Here is a 20,269-nt window from a genome sequence, read left to right as displayed (position 1 = left end):
TTCCCATGGTTAATTCAGCAGTTTGTATACAGTGTACAATGAAACCTGAGTCTTGTTATGTCACATCCCGTATTTTGAAGTAACGTCAACTGGTCATTTCTGCACATGCAGCTTGCTGTAATGGCAATAATAACTCAGTCTTGAGTCTTTCATTTTTCACATTATTTTCGTTTGATTTTGAACCTGAAAATTACACACACACAGAAGTCTACCTTTCTAGCTAAGTTTTATCTTAATCACGTTTTTAATGTGCTGAAAATAATAGCTGAAACGCTGTTAAATATTGACTGACAATGAAGCATGATTATGAAAGCTGGAGAACACCCACTGCTACTGAGAAAAGTATTCCTAGTCAGGTAATACCCACCCAATGGTATAATACTACCTTTCCTGCAAAGGTCTTCAAATTTGTTTAACTTATTAATCTTTGGCCAAACATATTTGGCTTAACCTAGTCATAGTCTGCTTGTTTTGTGGTTTTTTTTAATGTGGTTTTTGTTTAAGGGTTGTTTTGGTTGGTTGATGGTTTGGGGATTTATTTTTTTCTTGCAGGCAGGCAAGCAAATATTTTTTCTTGGGGGAAGTGAAAGAACACTAGGATGCTATAGAAGTTTTTCCATTTAGAAAAACTGTAGAATCCAGAATGTTCTGTGTCTTTTAAGTGGTGAGTATGTACTTTGTGTGCTGCTTTTCCACCTGGGTGAGCTGTTCCTGGTGTTAACTAACTAACCAGTGTGGTGGGGGCACAGAAAGGTGTTAATTAAAAGTGCTTGTGAAAATAATTGAGATACCTTGCCTAGCTTTAGTAAAACACTTAGCCCAGACTGCAGTATTAAAGCTGTGCCTTAAACACTACTAGGTTGCAGTTGTTTTGTGCTAAGTACTCTACCCATATTAAACAACTTGCAATCTGAAAGACACTGTGAAAACTGAAGTAAGCTGCTGCTTGCACAGACTGCTCTGTGTATGTATTCACAGACTTAACAAAATAAGTATGGAATATCATGGCCGTTATTGCAACTGTTAGGTTTGACATCTCTTAAGTCAATGCCACAGGAATTCTGTGTGTGGTCGCAGTTATGTACAAGCATTGTATCCTTGCATTTTAAAATTTTTCAGTTAGAAATTACAGGCAAAACTATTGGGGGAAAATGCCTTCAATTTCTTAACATGTTTAACAAAAAGGTGGAGCATTCTTCAAGCCAGTGGACTATAAATAAAGTTTACCTCATGTTTCCAGTTTCTACTTTGAGCTTACTAAATGGTTCTCCTAGCGGTGCTTCTTCAAAGATGTCATCAGAAGGCAAATAATGGTTTATGTACATAAGGGAGAGACTGTTTCTGCATTAATACTTCTGTTGAAGAATCTGTGTGACTGCCTCTTCAGTATTTACTCCACGACTTATGTATTTTATCTATATTGATAGATAAAATGTTATTGTAACCCATCTTAGTGCATGGCAGTTGAAATCCCTCTCATGGTGAATGCATATACACCTAAAAATACAGAAATTGCTGAGCTCCAAATTGCATAAACATCCAGTTAGAATGGTTTGGGTTGGAAGGGACCTTAAAAATCATTTAGTTCTAACTCTCCTGAAGGAACTTGGTTCCACTAGACCAAGTTGTTCAAAGCCCCTTCCAACGTGGCCTTGAACAGTGCCAGGGATGGAGTGTTTACTACTTCTTTGAGAAACCTGTTCCATTGTCTCACCACTGTCACAGTAAAGAACTTCTTCCTTGTGTCTAACCTGAACTTTCGGTGTTTAAGTTTGAACCCCTTGTCCCGTGTCCAATCACTGCAGCCCCTGACGAATAGTCAGTCTCCGGCATCCTTGTAGGCCCCCCCCCCCCCCCCCCCCGATGTTGGAAGGCTGTAAATGGTCACTCATGTTTTGGGGTAGCCCCCTATGAACCTGTGGCGCAAATGCCCTTTTACAGCCCAGAGGTGGGCTCCAAGGCCTTTTAAGGCTTCTGACGTCAGGCGTTCGCAGCCAATCCGCGTGCCGGAACCTGAGGAGCGGGCGGGTTGGTCCCGCCTCACTTGCGGGCCTTCGCTCGTGCTCTGTGCTTTCCGTCCCTCTGCCCGCGCCGTAGGAGTACCGCGGGGCTTGCCGCCGCCATCGCCATGGATTACCGGGCGTTAGCCATGAGCCAGGCCGTGCCCGGCCAGTTTGATGATGCAGAATGCTCCGACGGGTAGGAGGAAGTGGAGGAGGGCTGGGTGATGGCCCCTTGAGGAGGGGGGACGAGGTCGTACGGGCTTGGGTAGCGTGTCCCGAGCGGTTCCGGCAGGCCCTGTTGGAGCCGCCGGTGAGAGGGGCTGTTCGGGTGCCTCTTTTCCCAGGCGTGGCCGGCTAAGAGAGAGCTTAGCGGCCGGGCGGCAGGGCAGGAGGCCCGGCGGAGGGGGTGGGTGTGTTACCCGAGGGCTGGGAGCATGTGTGAGGAGAGGCTGCGTGTGCGCTCTCAGCTCGCTTTCTCAGTTTCTTGTAATTTGTGCTTCACCTCTAAAATGGGCAGACACACCTGCAGGCTCGGGGTAGGAGAGGCGATCTCACTTTGGTAGTATTTGATCGTAACTGAGCATGGGAAGCAGTATAAGAGAACAGTGAGGTGCTGAGGATAGCAGATCGGTTTGATTATTTTTGGAATTAAAGCGCATTTTCTGTTGAACTGAAAGCCTAGAGCTTTTAGTATTTAGCAGGGAGTGAATAAGGAATGGTCTGTGTTATGGGTGCAAGTCGTTTTCTTTCCAGTTTATGATTCACTTAATGTCACATACCAGCAGAGAGTCTGCTTTAGAATATACTTGTTCTGGCAGAAGAAAAGTGATGTACTATGCTAAGGCATGAGTAAGTCAAAATGGTTAATTTTTCCCACAGATTCTTATTTAGGTCTAACTGGTTTTTTTTATTTACGTTGTGCTGGTGTCCTGATTTACCAGCAGGTTGGCTGTCTGTCTCTGGGGGACTTTTGTGTGATATTTTGTCAGATGGTGATCTGCTGTGGCAGCAAGCAGAGTGGTTCGTCTCTGATGAAGGAGCCAGATGGTCTGATCTAACATGTTGTCTGATTGGAATCAGAGGGACCTAAATACGTGTAACTGCAGAACAACTTAAGAAGGCAGCAGTGCGGTGGTGAAGAAGATAATTTAAATGTAGTCTAGCCTTTAAAGGCAGTGACATCCTCATATGCTTGCTTTTAGACAGGTGAAGTGAAAAACATCTCATGGAGAGCTAACCTTGTGAAATCATCTCTTGAGATAAGTGTATTGAAATCCTGATGACTGTAACAATCACTTGTACTTATACCAACATCTGTATTTGTTTAAAGTGAATTTACACAAGAAACAGAAATAGCTGAAGAAAGTGAGGTCACCAACTGCCAGTCACGCATATGCCAAGAATTTAACACTGAGGAAGGAGATAGTGATGATGATGATGAAGAGGAAGATGAAGACTGGGACTGGGATGATGAAGTGGGAAGACTCACAAAACGCCACAGTGCTGCTGGTGGATGCAATTCTCAGGTATGTTGAAGGCTACTTTGTGAGCATCAAGGGTGCCTGAGAGCAAATGGAGCTAACCTGAAGGCATTATTCTTCATTAGTGTTGTGTTGAGCATAAATTCAAACAGAAAATTTTAGCTTGAGAGAATGATCTTCCTTTGATTCTTGTTCATCTGCCATGCCATGTCTGTATATACGATGTAGCCAGAGCTGTGCTTGATTTCCTCTTCTCAAACTCTTATCACTGGATTTTCTTTGTCACTGCACTTTTCCTTCTGTTCCTTACCTTCTTCAACTTTCCTTTCTTTGCCTGGGCTGATCTCTGCTGATTTTGCTTACCTTTTGATATTTATCCTACATGGTTTTCAGGATATTCCTCATCCTTTCTATTTAAATTTAAGACCATACCTGCTTGTTATTAGCTTTTTGTTTCTTCTCATTTTTCTCCTTGTTTCTGTCTGCTATTTCTCTTCCTGTTACACATAGGAAAAGTATTAAAGACTTGTAGCTAAATTTCCAGATTAAAAAGAACTCTGAATTAGGGCACTTTTTTGAATTTTAACTGGTGTGTCACCTGTATTTTCATTTCTTGAATTAAATAAAGTCTTATGTTAGTTCATTGTCTCACCTTTCCTGATTTTCTTTCCTTAGCTCTAGGAATAGGTATTTGAGCTAATTTTTTCCAATGATGTTGTCTGTATTTAAAAGGGCCATTTAGGAAGGCAACTTACATTAATAAATCCTTTGTTTCAGGTGAATAGACAGACCCCTAGTTGCTGTTCAGCAAAAATGTCTACCCCTACAGACAAGGCTTTAAGGAAATTTGAACATAAAATTAATTTAGGTGAGTATAATTGCATTGTTGTCTTTATGAAAACAAATACCTCTCCGAGATATTCTCAGACTCATTTATCTTACTTTATGCCAGAACTCATTGGAGTGAGTTAACAATTGCCAAACAGATGAAAAAATGGGGTAGACTTTCTGTGATGAACGAAGGGGTTGCTGTCCTAGCCAGTGTAGTTTGGTGTTTACCGTGATGGAAATGGCAGTTCAGGTCAGCCTGTTAGGCTGTTAGGGCTAGATGTGACTGGGGGCTTTTGACAGGGTAGTAAGCAGAGGTTGTGCTTTCCTTTATAATGAAGTGGTTCTAAAATGAAGGTTCAGAAGAGTCGTGCTGATATATATACCAAAATACAGCAGTTTTTATACATTTAGCAATTAATCAAACACCATTTAAAATACATCATGGGGAAAGAATCCTGGAGGCTATTACTTAAAAAATTGCATTTGATTGTGATAAGAAAAAGGAAGAAAAATTTAATGGTGAAGGGTCGTCCAACGGGCATTACTTCTGGATGGCATTGCACCTCCAGGTCTGTGGACTGTCTCACTTATCTGTGTAGACAGAGTGGAAAGCTAGGTTAACTTTGGTATGTAGCTAAGCTTCCGTGCTTGTTACAGAGAACTCCACCTGTCTTTTAACATTGTCTTGTGGCATATTGACTGGACACAGAATTATAGGGGCAATTCTGAAACTTATTTGGATTTTTTTTTAATTTCTTTCTATGTGTTTTTCAGATAAGTTAAATTTTGATGACTCTGTTATAAACAGAGTCACGGAAAAGTCTAGACAGAAGGAAGCAGACATGTGAGTATTATTCATGGTTCTATTTTCAATCAAATAATTGGAACTCAGAAGAGTAGTTCTTATTTCTTAGTGTGAACCTGAGTTTTGAATAAATTTGTTATGAAAAACTAAGTCTGTAAGCAGTCTGCATGCAGTTTGCCTTTTGATTTAAACCTTTTGGTTTCCCAGTCAGTTGCATGAATCATTCTGAAGTTTTGATCTGTTGCTGCTGCTGATAGCACATCTGATTGTATTGATGCAGTAAGATGGAAGTGATGGGTGTCATTCCACTAGAGACTATTGCTGCTGTCCTATTTCTAAACAGAGGTCCTTAAGATGTTGGGCTAAAAAGGTACTGAAAGCCTTTTCTCTTCCTTCATCAGTTCCTTCTGCTGTGATTTGGTGAGGGAAAGGTGGTACTTAAAATTTATTTTTAAGCCTGCAGCTTTCAGCCCTAGGTTGTTAAGACAGATACTGTTTTCTACTGAATAAGCATAGTTCAGAGGAGGCAATAAGATACTATAAAAGTGAAGGGCACTGATGTTTATGGATTTCTCCCCCTACTCCCTCTCACCTGCAGGAGAAACCTTTGCTTTTGTATGAATTGAAAGCTTTGCTTCTGGAGGTTGTCATCAGTGATAGAGAATATGATGTTTTACTCTGAAGTACTGAGTCCATATGTGGGTTTGTATAATTTTTTTTTTTTCACTTCTGCTAGGTATCGAGTCAAAGACAAGTCAGACAGAGCAACAGTAGAACAGGTAATTCATCAAATTTATCTTTTGACTGGAGCAAATAATGTGGAATTGTGGAATCAATGGTAAAACAATGTTGAGGTTTAACCCCAGCTGGCAAAGAAGTAGACACAGCTGCTTGTTCACTCCTTCTCCGCCCCCTTAACGGGATGGGGAGAAGAATGGGAAAAGATAAAACCTGTGGGCTGAGATAAGAAGAGTTTAATAATTGAAATTAAATTAATTATAATAGAAATAATAATAACAATAACAGGGAAATAAGAGAGGAAGAGGAATAAGATTTGGGAAGCACAAGTGATGCACAATACAACTGCTCATCACCTGCTACCCAGCTTGTCCCTGAACAGTGGTCGGTGGCTGCCAGCCAGATTCCCCAGTTTAGATACTGAGCAGGATGATCTCTGGTATGGAATATCCCTTTGGCTTGTTCAGGTCAGGTGTCCTGCCTGTGCTCCCTCTTGGCTTCTTGTGCCCCTCCTCACTGGCAGAGCATGGGAAAATGAGAAGTCCTTTATTTACAGCAAGTGCTACTTATTGGCAACTAAAACATTGGTGTGTTATCAGTATTATTCTCACAGTAAATCCAAAACACAGCCCTGTACCAGCTACTACAAAAAAAAATAAGCTCTATCTCTGCTGAAGCAAGTTATCCTGAACAGACCTGTTTCTTCTTTGTTTCTTATATGAAGGTAGTACTTGCTTCCATAAGCTTTTTTAGCTTATTTTTGTGCTTAGCATTGTGTTTTGCAAGGCAGAATTCCATCTTAAACTCCTTAAACTAAATTCCAAAAAGCAATAAATAGATGCTGGGTTTGGGTTTTTTCTTCTTTAACAAGACTGAAATATTACTGGCTGAAAGCCAGAAAGCTGCTCTATCCCAGTTATGATAGCTGTGTATCAAGGGAAAACTTATTTTGACACATTGAATGCAACTGTGGGTGGGGAAATCGTTCTTTTACGTCTCTTCTAGAGGGAGCTCAAGGACATATGCTTAGTTTAAGAAAGAGAAAAGTAATGCTGAAAAAGAAAGTAAAGTTTCATTCTAGAATCATGGGAAAATTCAGAGTGGTTGCTGTTTGGATTATCATTTGATCCTTAAGAATGGTCTAAAGCCATGGGTCCTTTAAATGTGGTGCTAGGTCTGGACTGTATTACTAGGTTTTCTCCTGTTCAAAGACATCCATTGTGCTGACTATTCCATATTAAATTTGAGGTATTAGATCCAAGGACCCGGATGATTCTGTTCAAGATGCTAACTAGAGGTGTCATATCAGAAATCAACGGCTGCATCAGCACAGGGAAAGAAGTAAGTTTTATTACAAATGCTGTAATAGTCTTAGTAAGCTAAGTAGAAGCTTATGCTGCTCAGATGATGAAAGATGAAATACTAGGGTTTAGCACTATTTATTTCTCTGTGTTGCTTGATTGGTAGGAGGTTATGTTAAGACAAAATGCAATTTATATTGAAGAAAACAAGTTTCCTCAAGTATGAAAGATTTCTCAGAATGCTTAAATGTTATATTTGTGGATCTTGTTAATTGTATGCTGCAACTGAAATTTTTGGTTATGTGTATATGTACACATGCTGTTAAACAGTGTATGAAAAAAACATACAAAGCCAGGTAATTCTTTCTTCACGCGAGACTCTTACATGCAGATCAGACCAGCTGCACATGTCAGCAGACATGGAAGTATCTAAATGGTGCAACAAAATTCTGTTTAAAATGCTATTAAATCTTCATTGCTTTTACAAAATGAGCATGTTTATGTGCTGTTATTATCAAGTAATATTATAGATAATTAAAACCAGAAAACAAGTTTCCAAGTAAGTTAATAAATCAGTCCTAGAATGCTTAGCCACCTGGGCAGATACGCTTTTCTCCCAAGTCCTTGAATACTGATTAAAGGCATAATTCCACCCTGTGTAGAGGTGTCAATATGAGGTATTTGGGCTATGCTTTAGAGCCAAAGTAGTGCACAGACTCAATCCTTTGCATGAGAGCTTGTTTCAGTCTCCAAAATGTGAATGAGGTGGAGTTTTCTTGTGCATTGTTGTTTTTGTCCCATATGGATTTCAGACCCCTACGCAGTCTCATGTACTTCCTGTAAGCTGCCCTTGTGCACTCAGCTGAGTGCTATGTAGAGGCTGGTGTGAGATCAGATCATTTTATCAGATCTTTCCCAGGTGTTGGAAAGAGAAAAGGAGAGGTTATGCTGGTTTAAGAGTTTTTATTTAATGTTATTTCTTCTCTTTATAATCTGATAGGCTAATGTGTATCATGCCAGTACTGCAAGTGGGGAGAACAGAGCAATAAAGATTTACAAAACATCTATCCTGATGTTTAAAGATCGGGATAAGTATGTGAGCGGTGAATTCAGGTGAGTTGATTCCTGCCTGGTTTTACTGGGAAAAAGGCATTGTTTGAAAGGTGGTAAAGTCACTGGTGCTAATACTGCATTGTTTGGCTAAGAGTCCCTGTTGTCTTCTTTATTTAAAGGTTTCGTCATGGGTATTGTAAAGGCAACCCAAGAAAAATGGTGAAGACGTGGGCTGAAAAAGAAATGAGAAATTTAATAAGGTGATTATTCCAGTTTCTATTTCAGCATCAAAAGGTATCTGAAACTTTTTAATTGCTAGGTTTAATTGCTAGATTGTGGCTACCTCTACCTTCTAGAGTCTCTGGAGTATTCATAAAGTATCTTAAGCTTCCCTGTGGGGGAGAAAAGAAAGGGGAGGGAGGAATAAAGATACTCCTTTGACTTGCTCTAAGCTTTTCAGTGTCTAAACTCCCAGTCTGATATGACTGAAAAGTGAGGAAAAGCTAGAAATAACTGCTGCTGAGGAGCGACATGGTGCATGATACAGGTTAATCTAGGATTAACCTGAACTGTGTAAAGATTCTTTGTCTGACACAAGCGTTCTTAGAGAAGGGTCGGAGCCAAAATAGTTGTGGCTTTTTTTTCATTTCCTAGTTGTTCCTAACAAGTGAGAGTTGCCTCAGTAGAGGAGCTCTTACTGTGTATGATGCTTAAAGCAGCAGAGCTCCTATAGGCACAAGTGCAGTGCAAACAGTAGAGTTCGATTTAATTTTTCTGTGGCTTTGTTCCTGTGTTACAGGTTGAATACAGCCCAGATACCTTGCCCAGAGCCAGTTATGCTAAGAAGTCATGTGCTTGTGATGGGCTTTATTGGTAAAGGTGATAGGTAAGTAACCTTAGAAAATCAAATATTTATTAGTAGTTTTCCACAAAAGTTTATTAAAACCAAACCAACCAATTCTCTGGCTTTATCTACTATTACTTTAGGCCTATAAAATTAACATTACGCTTTTATGTGCATGTAACTTTTAGAATACCCAGACATTTGCCACTACAACTGCAGACAATCTACATGATTCTGAAGCCTTGGCTGTGTGCATAATGAATTCATAAATCAGCTTACTTGGAGATTAAGGCTGGAAATGTTTGCTAATCGTACATGAAGATAGCTCATTATTTTGTAGTACAAATATTTATGTGGCATGGTCAAAATTAACTCACAAAACAGAGCTCCAGTATCTTTGGCGAGCATATACCATGCTTTGCTGCTCTTCATGCTTGCTCCATGTACTTAGCTGCTCATACAGACTTGCTTGACACACTGAGCATGAGGATCAGGTACAAGAATTAAAGCATTTGCAGCTGATATGAAGAAGGAAAAAGTATTCACTTTCTGTTATTTGTATTGTAATTTGAAGGCCTGCTCCTCTGCTGAAGAATGCTCAGTTATCTGACTCCAAAGTTCGGGAGCTGTACCTGCAAATCATCCAATACATGAGAAGAATGTACCAAGATGCCAGACTTGTTCACGCAGATCTCAGTGAATTTAATATGCTGTATGTTTCTAAACTTTGCTCCAAGTTGTGACATCTAAAATGTATGCATTGGCAACATCTAAGTAAGAGTACTAATCTACCTCTAGGGGAGGGTGGGGCCCCTTTTGTGACTTGGTTTTGTAACTTAATTAATTATGTAGTTTTTAACTCAGATTTGAGCTTTCTCTGTTAAAAAAAAAAAAAAGCCAACAAACTGCACAAGAAAACACCCCAAAACCCCAGCCAACCACCAAAAAAACCCCAACCCAACTCCAAACCAACAAAGAGGGAAAAAGAAAGCTAAAAACCAACAAACCACAACCCCCTTGCAAACAAAAACTCTCAACTAGAGAACAAATTAATAAGGTACCTTTATTTTTCCTTTCTCTCCCCCTACTCATAGCACTGCTTTTTGTGTTCATGGGAAGATGATTTCTTTAAAGTTTAATAATAAAGCTCGTGTAGAGGGTGGGAAAGGTTTGACACAAAAAAGCCACTTTGGTTCTAATATGTGAGGTGTGTGATGGAGAAATACGTTGAGATTGCTGGCTCTTAAGTTTGAAGCACAGTTTGTTCCGTGCTCCTTCATAATCTCCTATGTAACAGTGGTTGAATTAGTGCAGCTCTGCATGTGTTGGATTTTTTGGGGTTTTTGTTTGCAGGTACCACAGTGGGGATGTGTACATCATTGATGTGTCTCAGGCTGTCGAACATGACCACCCACATGCACTGGAGTTCCTGCGGAAGGATTGTGCCAATGTTAATGGTGAGTGGGCTGCACTTTAACTCTGGTTCTGATAGCTGGTTTATTTAGGAAGGTGAGCTGTGTTCATCTATGTTCTTTCAGGTATAACTGACTGTAGAGTCTAACTTCCATTAAAATACTCTCTCTCCTTGGGTCTCATTACTTCCTCAGGGAGAAATGTACTGGTCCAGGTTCAGAAGAGTGCAGCCTGTCCTGCCAGAAATCATCTGCCGAAAGTGAGGTCTGTCCCTGGCAGTGTTGAAGGCCAGGTTGGACAGAGCCTTGGGTGGCATAGTCTAGTGTGAGGCATCCCTGCCCATGGCAGGAGGGTTAGAACTTAATGATCTTAAGGTCATTTCTAACCCAAACTATTCTATGATCTCATAAATATGATAGATCTGAGGTCAGTCCCAGTATGCAGCAGTGCCCACTCCAGTTTTAACTTCCCTTCTTAAAGGACTCTGCCCACTTACTGATGCGTTTCTTTCTGTGGGTGGAATCCACATCTGGAATTCCTCAGCTGGCAAGAAGTTACCATGTGTTACAAAGTTCCCTGCACTTGTCCAGGTCAGATGAGGGGATCAAGGCATGGAGTAATTTATTAGAGATGTTATCACTTGTCATACTATTTTGATAAATAAAGTACCTTCATGGTATTTTTCTCTGGAAAATTTGGTCTTCACGTGTGAATATGCATGTTGTGTAACAGACACACAGCTGGCAGGGTGTGTTTCTCCCTGAGGGCAAGAAATCTGTCGCTGTGGCTTGCTTTTGTCCCCCCTTTCTTTTTGCATTGACATTTTTCCTAATTTTTCAGAGACTTTTGAAAGTCTGTGGGAATAGAACTGTGTGCATTTTGATGCTGTGTGTTTGTTGATAGCCAGTGTGCATGCTTTTCCTCGCTCCTTTTCTGTTCATGGATTTCTAATAACCCCCTTCTGGCTCAGATACTTGCACCCTTGCTCGTCTTCATGTCTTTTAGCTTGTTCTCGCTAAGTGTCCTAGCGCCTCAGTGAGCTGCAATGGTTTTGGTGTTTTCTTTGTTTTCTGTCACTGCAACTTTCTCTGTGTAGTCCTCCTACAGAGACTGAGAAACACCTTGCTCTGCCCTAGCTGTGATCATTACAAAGATTTGTGATTCCATGGGCACAGAGAGCTGCCTCCAAACTAAATCTTTCTTTGTTCTTTCTGTGATTAATTTCTCATGGTGAGAAATCTGAGAACTTCAGTGGGATATGCTTATTAAGTGATATGCAGTGTTTTTCATTATTGTTCTTTAGTGCAAAAGCACAGCCTCTGAATTTGGTTATACTTGAACCAATTCTGAATGTATTATTGAGGAAAAATCTAGTATGTTAATGTCTTCCCTTTTAGGGAAGTAATTAGTCTGTACTGTGTTTCAGTGGGTACTTCTGTTTTACTTTTGCAAAAGTTTGAGGTCTCCATTCGTTATTCTTTGAAATACATTTTTCATCTTAGTCATTGCAAATACTGCACCCATCTTGAATTTTTTACTACTTAGCCCCTACTCCATTCAGTCTGGCTCCTTGCTAAATTGATTTGGCTTTTGTATTTACCCAGTTATTCTCCTTTCATTGTTTGTTGCATCTGGAAGATGAACAGGTTTTTTTCAGATGGCCAAGAATTATCTGATAACTAAACCCAGTATGGTACAGTACATGCCAGGTCATCATGGCTGCTGGCTTGCTGTAACTGTCACTTTAACATCACAGCTGCTTATGTTACATATAATTACTTACAGTGTTTGTCTCTGCCCTTGTTTTCTGGTAGACTTTTTCCAGAAGCACCATGTTGCAGTGATGACTGTGAGGGAGCTGTTTGAGTTTATTACTGATCCTTCTATCACAAGCGAGAACATTGATGACTATCTGTCTAAGGTAAGACCTCATGGCCTTGTTGCTTATGTAGGAGGACATGAACAGTAAAATCAGACCTAGTTCAAGCTTCATCATGTCATGTAGTATCCGTCCTGCTATTCAAGGAAGCTGGTACATGACATTGTATTATGCTTATCATATGCAGAAATGCATACAGGTCTTTTCATCTTTTCTGTTTATACCGTTATAGGATGTCATCACTTTCATTCTATGTTTGCTCTAAATGTCTAATCATGAAAACTCAAATGGCTGTTTCAGGTGCTTTAAATTAGTTCTTTCTTGTGGCAACAAGAAGCTCTGCTGGAATATGACCATGCTTATATAGAGAATGGGGTTAAGAATACAAATTTGAGCAGGGTGGGCTGAGGGAGGAAGCAAATGACTCAGGGCAATGTTACTCCTAGGTATGTGGTCTTGCTAGCCAAATTTAATGGCTGGCAAAACACACTGATTTCAGGAGGTGGAAACCTGCTAGCAGCACCCATGTATTTCATCTGTAGCTGTCAGTCTTCTGCTCCCAGTTAGATGTTTCTTTAAAAAGGGGGGACTGTGTGTTTGGCAGAGCTTTTAAATTAACACAAGAGAAATGGTGAACACATGTGCCATGGTCAGAGTGGAGATTCGATGTGTCTTTTGTGGTCAAGACCATGTGAGTGTAGTCAAAATACCAGTACAGCGTGGAGTTTTCCAGTTGCTCTGTACTTCCTATCACATTGGGGTTGAACAAAACAGAGCTGTGCTGTGTCGTTCCCCTTACTTGTGGTCCTCTTGCTTGCTCTATGTGTGTCAGAAGAGCCAAGTTCCAGGACAGAACGCTGCTCACTGTATTCTCCTTGGACTAGTATGTCCTGTAGTCATGCTGGGCCTGCCATAATTGGCCGGAAGGAGCAGCAAGCGTGTGTTCCCTCTTAATGGAGCGGATCTGCAGCTTCAAATGTGCTTCGTAGAAACGTTACGTACCACTAGGTGTCGCTCAAGGCATTGCCATAGGGAAGGCTGGAGTATTTGTGAGTGACAGCATGGATGGAATACAGGGAGAAACACAGATGGGAATGGTTAACTGGCTTAAGTGATGCGATTCTAGAGCGATGACTTCGTATTGTTTTATGTTTCTTTAGGCAATGGAAATAGCATCCAAAAGAACAGAGGAGGAAAGATCCAGCCAGGATAAAGTGGATGAGGAAGTAAGTGAGGATTTCTGCTACGAAATTAATATTTACCTTGCCTTTTCTAAACGATGAAAAATGTTCTCTTCTGTTTGGCAGAGTGTACAGTTGATAAGCAAATCACTGTTTGTGATAGAGATGTCTTGAGCTAGTTGAGATGTGAAGCATTAAGGGATGCTGTGTGTAAAACCTGACAATGGTAAGGTTTTAGAAGGCAAATAGTCCATTTCCTAAACCAGTGTTTGCATGAAGCTAGGTCCCTTGATTTATCTCCCAACTCATGTTCAGTTAACGGAAAAGCTGGAGTGGAGAGATATGATTTGCAGGTGCTTTTAGACCAGTGATTCAGAAGCAGGGTATTTGGATGCGTGCATTGACCAAATTGTCTACCTAGCTCCAGTCTCAGTCCAATTCAGTTCTTCCATGTACTGATTTTCTCTTTTGCTTTTACAGTAAATGAAGCCTTTTCAAGTCCATTACAGAAAACTGCTAACATTCTGAAAAGGCTTGATGTAAAGAAAAACAGTTTCTACCTTTGTCTTATGCATGTGTTTCAGAAAAGTTATTCCTTTCTCCCAAACGAAACAAACAAAAGACCCCCAACCAACTCTGTGTTGAGCAGAATTTGTATCACTGAGAACTTATTTGTACTGGTTCACATGGAGAATATCTTTGGAGTCAATGCTGCTTGTTTTATCAGAGACTTCTTTTTCTCGTGTAGCTTTGCAGCTTTTACTAACTGCTGCTGGCTCAGGCTTGGCCAAGGAAAGATCTTCTTGGTTTGTTTCTTAAGGTAGCCTCAGCATACAACTTCTGAACTCTAGGCTGAGATACTAGTGTCTTGCTGCAAGCCCATCTTTTGCAAACCAATTATTCCATTGCTTATAGAAAGGTATTGACCTGTAAGACAGCTGGTTTAGCAATGTCTAAGTTCAGTTTGTTTCTCTTAGACGTCTCATGTGACCATGGCGAGCTTGTGCTACTCCCTTCATCACAAGAGTAGAGCTGATTAAGGGCAAGCTATGTGGAGGTGGAAGCCTCTGCTTTTTGCACAGCACTTAGTCTAGCAGGTATGATCGTAAATCATACTGAGTTTCTATTGGAACTGAACTGATGCCATGAAGAAGAGAAGCAAATACTCCCCTCTGAGCTGGTAGTGACTTAAGTTTGCTGGAGGACTGTTTCAGAAAGAGTGCATGACAAATTTTAAGTGTGGTGGTGTTGATACTGCAGTTAGGTTTTACCATACTGTACTGCTGCAGGAACCTTTTTTGAGTTGGATTGTAGGTTGTAGCAGGTATTGTTAAATAAAGAGATTAAGTTCTAACAGTGCATTTTAATGGAGTTTCCTCCTGAAGGCATTGTAAACATCACAATAAAAACATTAGAAAAAATCCTTAGAATACAAAAGATGGCTCAAGTTAAGAGGAAGTTGGAAGGATTGGAGAAGTTTGTAAGTGCCTGGTGGTAGTCATGCTAAGAAAGCAGCCTTTTAGTCATCATCTATCAATAATATGTAGCTGGCATGATAAGTCCCCTCCTGCAAAAAACAGATACTCTGTATTTTTAGTTTCTCTGAGCCATGAAATCATTCATGATTATTCCCTTAAGGACGCGCAATTAGGAGGAAAGAACGTCATGAAACTCTATGTAAATTAGAGAGCCTGTGTTTCCTTTCCCTCTATTAGGTGTTTAAGAAGGCTTACATACCTCGAACTTTGACTGATGTTAAAAACTATGAGAGAGATGTGGATATAATGATGAAATTGAAAGAAGAGGACATGGCATTGAATGTTCAGCAAGATAATGTAAGTAGATATGCTGAGACACTGTAAAAAAGAGGGAGGGAATATGGGGAATTCTTCCTGGAAACTGACAGCAACAAACAAAACCAGGAGCCTTGTTACCAAGGTGTGGAGTACTGAATCTAGTGCCATACTTTAAAATCCTCCGGTTAGGCTCATATTTTGATGATGTAATTTTCTTTCTGCCTCCCTGGTTGTAGATTCTCTACCAGACTGTGACGGGACTGAAGAAGGATTTGTCTGGTGTTCAGGAGGTAAGAGGGTAATTTTGAAATCCTTAATTTTAGCCATTCCCAGGAAAGCACTTTCAGGGACCATAGCAGATGCCTTGTCTTGCAGCTGGCGTCAAGAAAGAAGCCTCTTGTTTGCAAAGTGACCAGACAGTGTGTCTGCACCTCATAAATTGCTTCCGTGCACTGTGGCTGATAATGGGTTGCTTAGAATGAAATGATAATCCTTACTATGGCAGTGATCTCTAAGGTGGAGAGGAGGGCAGATGTTTTCCAGTTATGGAAAACTTAATTGATTTAAACTGTAGCATGACTACAAGTGTTTTTATGTTCAGGGCAGCTTTGTTGTAATTACTGTGTGTCCTGGGTTCAAAGAACAACCCTGCAATATAAGGTGTAAGATATTATGCCTTACTATGTTTGAAGTACTTGACAGTGACACTTCTGTAAAGTATGTTGGATAAGAAGTTGGGTACAAATTAGTTTGTAGCAGTTAAATTAAAGGCAGAAGCCCTGTGTGGATTCTCCTCTGTAAATGTTATGATATATAAACATGGATGGGATGAGGCTGTGGCACAGTGAATCAAATGAGTTTTCCAGTGTAGATATGTGTGCTCACAATAAAGCGTACATACAGTGCCCCCAAGGTAGATCTGGGTATAATGCAGGCATGATTTAAAATTGGCTTCCACATATGTTAGCAAATCGCTGATTAACTTATGGAAATTAGTTTGGAAGTGCCAATACAGCTGCAGTGTGAGCCCTGGCCTAAAAATCTGTGTTGCACATTCTAGATTCTTTGTTCTTAGTTTGGATTAATCTACTTTTCATTCTTTTTCTTGAGACTTGGGTGATGGCTATAGTAAAGGAGAGCAGACAAGCTTGTTCAAGCATTTCTTTGCAGCAGATTCTGGTTTGGGTTTTGTATTTATATAGTGTATATATGTCTGTATGTCATTAGTCTTTTTTTGTTTGATACAATTCTTTTTTGATATATATTACAGATTCCTGCCCTTCTAGAAAAGAAGGCAGATGTGTCAGAAACAGACTCTGATGATGATGGCAGCTCAGAGTACTCTGATTCAGGCTGTAAAGAATCTGTACATCCCAAAGATAAGCCTGCTGAAGTTGGCATGGATAAAAAGGTCAGCTGGCCAGGAATTGTTGACTTTTTCCCCACTTCTGCTGATGTTACAGGAAAAAAATATGAATATAGTTCTGAGTGGTTCTTGCTACTTCTTGTCTGAAACAAAATATGCATGTTTCGTGTTGTGCAGAATGAGATCAGAGAAAGTGGATTTCACTGTGCATGCTTTGTTAGTGTGTTTTTTTTAATGTAGGTCTCTGTAGCCTAGACAAAGCTAGAAGAGAGATCTCTGCAGGGAATTCTAAGGCTACACAAAGCAGAATTTAGTGAAGCCTGGGCAGTTTTTCAGTGCCTCCTGCTACTCTTCCAGACTTTGCTGTTCAGGTTCGTGGTCCCTCATTAACCTCCTTATGCCCAGGGAGCTGAGCCCAGTTGACCTATAGAACTGGATACTTGATGGCAGTGTTTGTACCACAGCGGCTTTTGCAGTACCTTTAGTAGAGACTGGCTAGCTTTGCTGTGGGCAAGAGATGTAACACAGTCATGCAAAGGGCTTATGGTTTGGGTTTGGTGGGGGTTTTTGAGGTGTCATTTTCCAAAATGCAGAACAAGTATGCTCTGTTTTCATGAGGGTTTTCTGCAGAGTATCAGCCATGGGTGAGAGCTTTTGGCAGCTTTTTAGGTGCTCTGCAAAAGAAGGATGAAACTTGCTGGGCTTAACGAGTTCAAGATTTGGGTGTTTGCTTGTTAGGCTTTTCTTCCTAGGAAAGGTAGGCTAATTCCATATCTGTGAGATAGAAATGTACTGCTCTGATAGAGACTTTCTGTCAATCTAGACCTCCTGCCTTTCAGATATGAAGCAGGCAAGTCTTGATCATTTCTCATCTTATAGGTAGGTTTTCATTTGGACTTCTTTTTGAGTAAGATGAGGTTTTTGGTAACCTGTGTGTTCAGCTGTAGGTTGAACAACTGATTAGCAGCAGCTACTCTGATCCCCAAGTCTTATTAGGCTGACTTGGTGTTTCCTAGTTGAGTGTAGTCTGTTTACTGTCTGGCACAAATTATGGTATATTGCAGTAGCATAGCACCTTTTCTTGACAGTCTTGATGATGATCAGCTTGTTCTGAGTTACCAGTAGTTACTGGGGCAGTGTTTTTGCATAACATATAGAAACACACGCTATAATAGCCCTGTGGGTAGCAGAAAACCTAGATGAGGCATCCTGTTGTAATCTTTGGTATAAACAGCATGAGTTAAGAGTGTCTTTTGTTCCCTTTCTTCAAAGGTTGCTTGAAGCTCAGGTTTTAACTAGTTTGAATTTTGCTTTGCCATTACCAGTGTGCAGTTTGTAGCTCCACCTCCAAACTGTACTTCCTGTTTTCTTTCCCCTCACCGTTCCTTATTGACTTTATTTTAGTTTTTATTTCTTCCTCTTGATAACCTCGCTTTTATGTGGTGTGTTAACTAACTTGTTAATATAACAATTGATTGACCTGCTCAAAAATCTCTCTTGTGGCTTTAAATGATTGCTGTTTGGCTCTTTATAGGAAAGGAAAAAGATGGTTAAAGAAGCTCAAAGAGAGAAGAGAAAAAACAAAATCCCAAAGCATGTGAAGAAGCGGAAAGAAAAGACTGCAAAAATGAAGAAAGGCAAATGAAGTCAGCTTTGGCTTGGGGAAAGGGATGGTTTGTTGTGGGTTATTTAGTCACCATCTTTTTTTTAATAAAAAATCCTTTATTTATATACATACAGTATTAATTCTGAGAGTGGTGTTGTTAATAACATGGTGTAATTGTTTGAACAGAGTAGTACCCCACTGGTTTTTTCGAAGGAAAGAATGAGTTCAACGCTTGTGCGTGTTAAAATCCTTTGCCTATGCAGGTTTAAGCTGTTGTTAAATTCGCATTGATTTGTTCCTGGGGTCTTTCCACTTCCTCGCACTGTATACAAGCTAGTTTGGTTTGTTCCAGAGCAGAGTGCTGTTCAAAGATTCAGTTCAAACAGATTTCTGGAGGAGGAGGAATGGCCATTCAAAGGCCCATGGCTTCTCTGCTGTATGGAGGCAAATTTTGTTAGCTGTCTTCTGCAGTCACCTGTGGATAACCCTCCTGCCATTGTGCCTTTGCTGCCTCCCTGTGCTTGCATCACCTTTGACATTATCTTACTGAAAGCCAAATTTTGTGGTTTGGGAGGCAGCTGTACTCATTGCCCTGTGCCCTTCTGAAGCTGTCATCAGGTGGACTCAAACACACCAAAGCCTGATGATCTTTTCTTTTTTCCTTGGATCACAACATAGGGTACTCCTTCTCTTAAAAATATTATGATGGAATTATTTTGTGAGCTGGTCGGATGGGTGTTTGCTGTCGAGATTAGTCATGTATGTTTGAATTCAAGGCTGCCTAAAGGCTTGTGACAGGATCTCTCTATGGTATGGCTCAGCATTACCAGTCCATGTTGTTCTGAGGTGCCCCAGGTCTTCAGTAGGGAGAATTTGGCAGACCCACTTGGCTGGGGCACAGGTGCTGTAATGAAGACAAGCCACCTCTCTTGGCAGCCTCTTCACCTACTGAGGTTGACAATTCTTGGGAGAGGTGTCCTCCCCATGCTGTAGCACATCAGCTGCCTTCTCCCACTGCCTGTAGTTTCAGAACTCGCCTGTGCCAGCACAGAGGAAGGTTCCAGGTCCAGTGAATATCTCGATATTTGTGTTATCCCACATTAGGGGTGGGGTTGATGACCTTAGGGGTTTAAGCTTGCAGGGCATGCATTCTCTGTTGACAGAGGACAGCTTTTATCCATCAGTGGATATCCAGCAACGATGGGTTGGTCAGGGACATTTTTAAGCTTCCTTCTCTCTGCTCCTCAACTCCCACACCCAAAAGAGAGATGATGTTGTCCAACGGCACACGTGGTTTATTCCCCAGTGTGACCATCACATCCTCTTTGACTGTAAACCCGGTGAGAGAAAGTGGTCTTCACTCTCTCTCTGCTCCCTTTCTCCCTATCCATACAAGGATTTACAGCACTCTTGTGTATAGTATTCATTAAGTGTAGGCAGTATTGCTGGAGCATGTTGGGAAGCAAGACTGGTATTTCCTCATCAAGTGGGGATGTTTGTTGGGAGACTGAGATGAAATACCTGTTTTGGAAAATGGCATTACATCAGGTATAAGAAAGGGGCAGCCTCTGACTTGGTAGTGAAGGGAGGAGGAGCTGCAAGACCTGCGTTCAGAGGTGAGGGACTGCTGTTGATGGCCATTTGTCTTAATGCTGAGGGCTGAGGTGCTGCTAGATGTACGGCATTACTTCCTGCTTTTCCTTGCTAACATGGGAGCTTGTGGAGAGGCATAGTCAGGCAGAGGTGGCCTTGGTAATGGCTGCCCTGAACCTGACTAGTGTTCATAGGTGCAGTGCTGAAGGTGACTGAAACAGTAATAGCTTTGTGCACTTTTGTCCTTCAAATCCCATTGTATTGAGGATTATTCCTGCTGACTAACAGGTTATGGTATGTGCATCTGTGATGGCAGTTGTGGCTCATAAAGGTGTGTGCACTAGGAAGTGTATGTAAGGGTTAGGGGGAGGCTGTGTCC

The 20,269-nt window shown here is 40.9% G+C and overlaps 1 protein-coding gene across 1 annotated transcript; it reads left to right on the top strand.

Annotated features, from left to right (window-relative positions):
• The first annotated feature begins 2,118 nt into the window (after positions 1-2,118).
• Positions 2,119-18,433, top strand: RIOK1 (RIO kinase 1). The gene is made up of 17 exons (XM_061346540.1): positions 2,119-2,199; positions 3,334-3,529; positions 4,262-4,352; positions 5,090-5,159; positions 5,857-5,899; positions 7,107-7,199; positions 8,160-8,272; positions 8,392-8,472; positions 9,012-9,098; positions 9,631-9,768; positions 10,410-10,513; positions 12,284-12,390; positions 13,509-13,574; positions 15,245-15,364; positions 15,562-15,615; positions 16,596-16,736; positions 18,226-18,433. The coding sequence occupies exons 1-17, from the start codon at positions 2,129-2,131 to the stop codon at positions 18,334-18,336; spliced, it is 1,686 nt and encodes a 561-aa protein (XP_061202524.1). The 5' UTR covers positions 2,119-2,128; the 3' UTR covers positions 18,337-18,433.
• Positions 18,434-20,269: the final 1,836 nt, after the last annotated feature.

Source organism: Neopsephotus bourkii, unplaced genomic scaffold (genome assembly GCF_033783945.1).
Source record: "Neopsephotus bourkii isolate Nb327-2 ecotype Australia unplaced genomic scaffold, CSIRO-AGI_Nbou_v1 NB_272, whole genome shotgun sequence".
Classification (NCBI taxonomy): domain Eukaryota; kingdom Metazoa; phylum Chordata; class Aves; order Psittaciformes; family Psittacidae; genus Neopsephotus; species Neopsephotus bourkii.
This window is presented reverse-complemented; position numbering and strand designations above follow the sequence as displayed.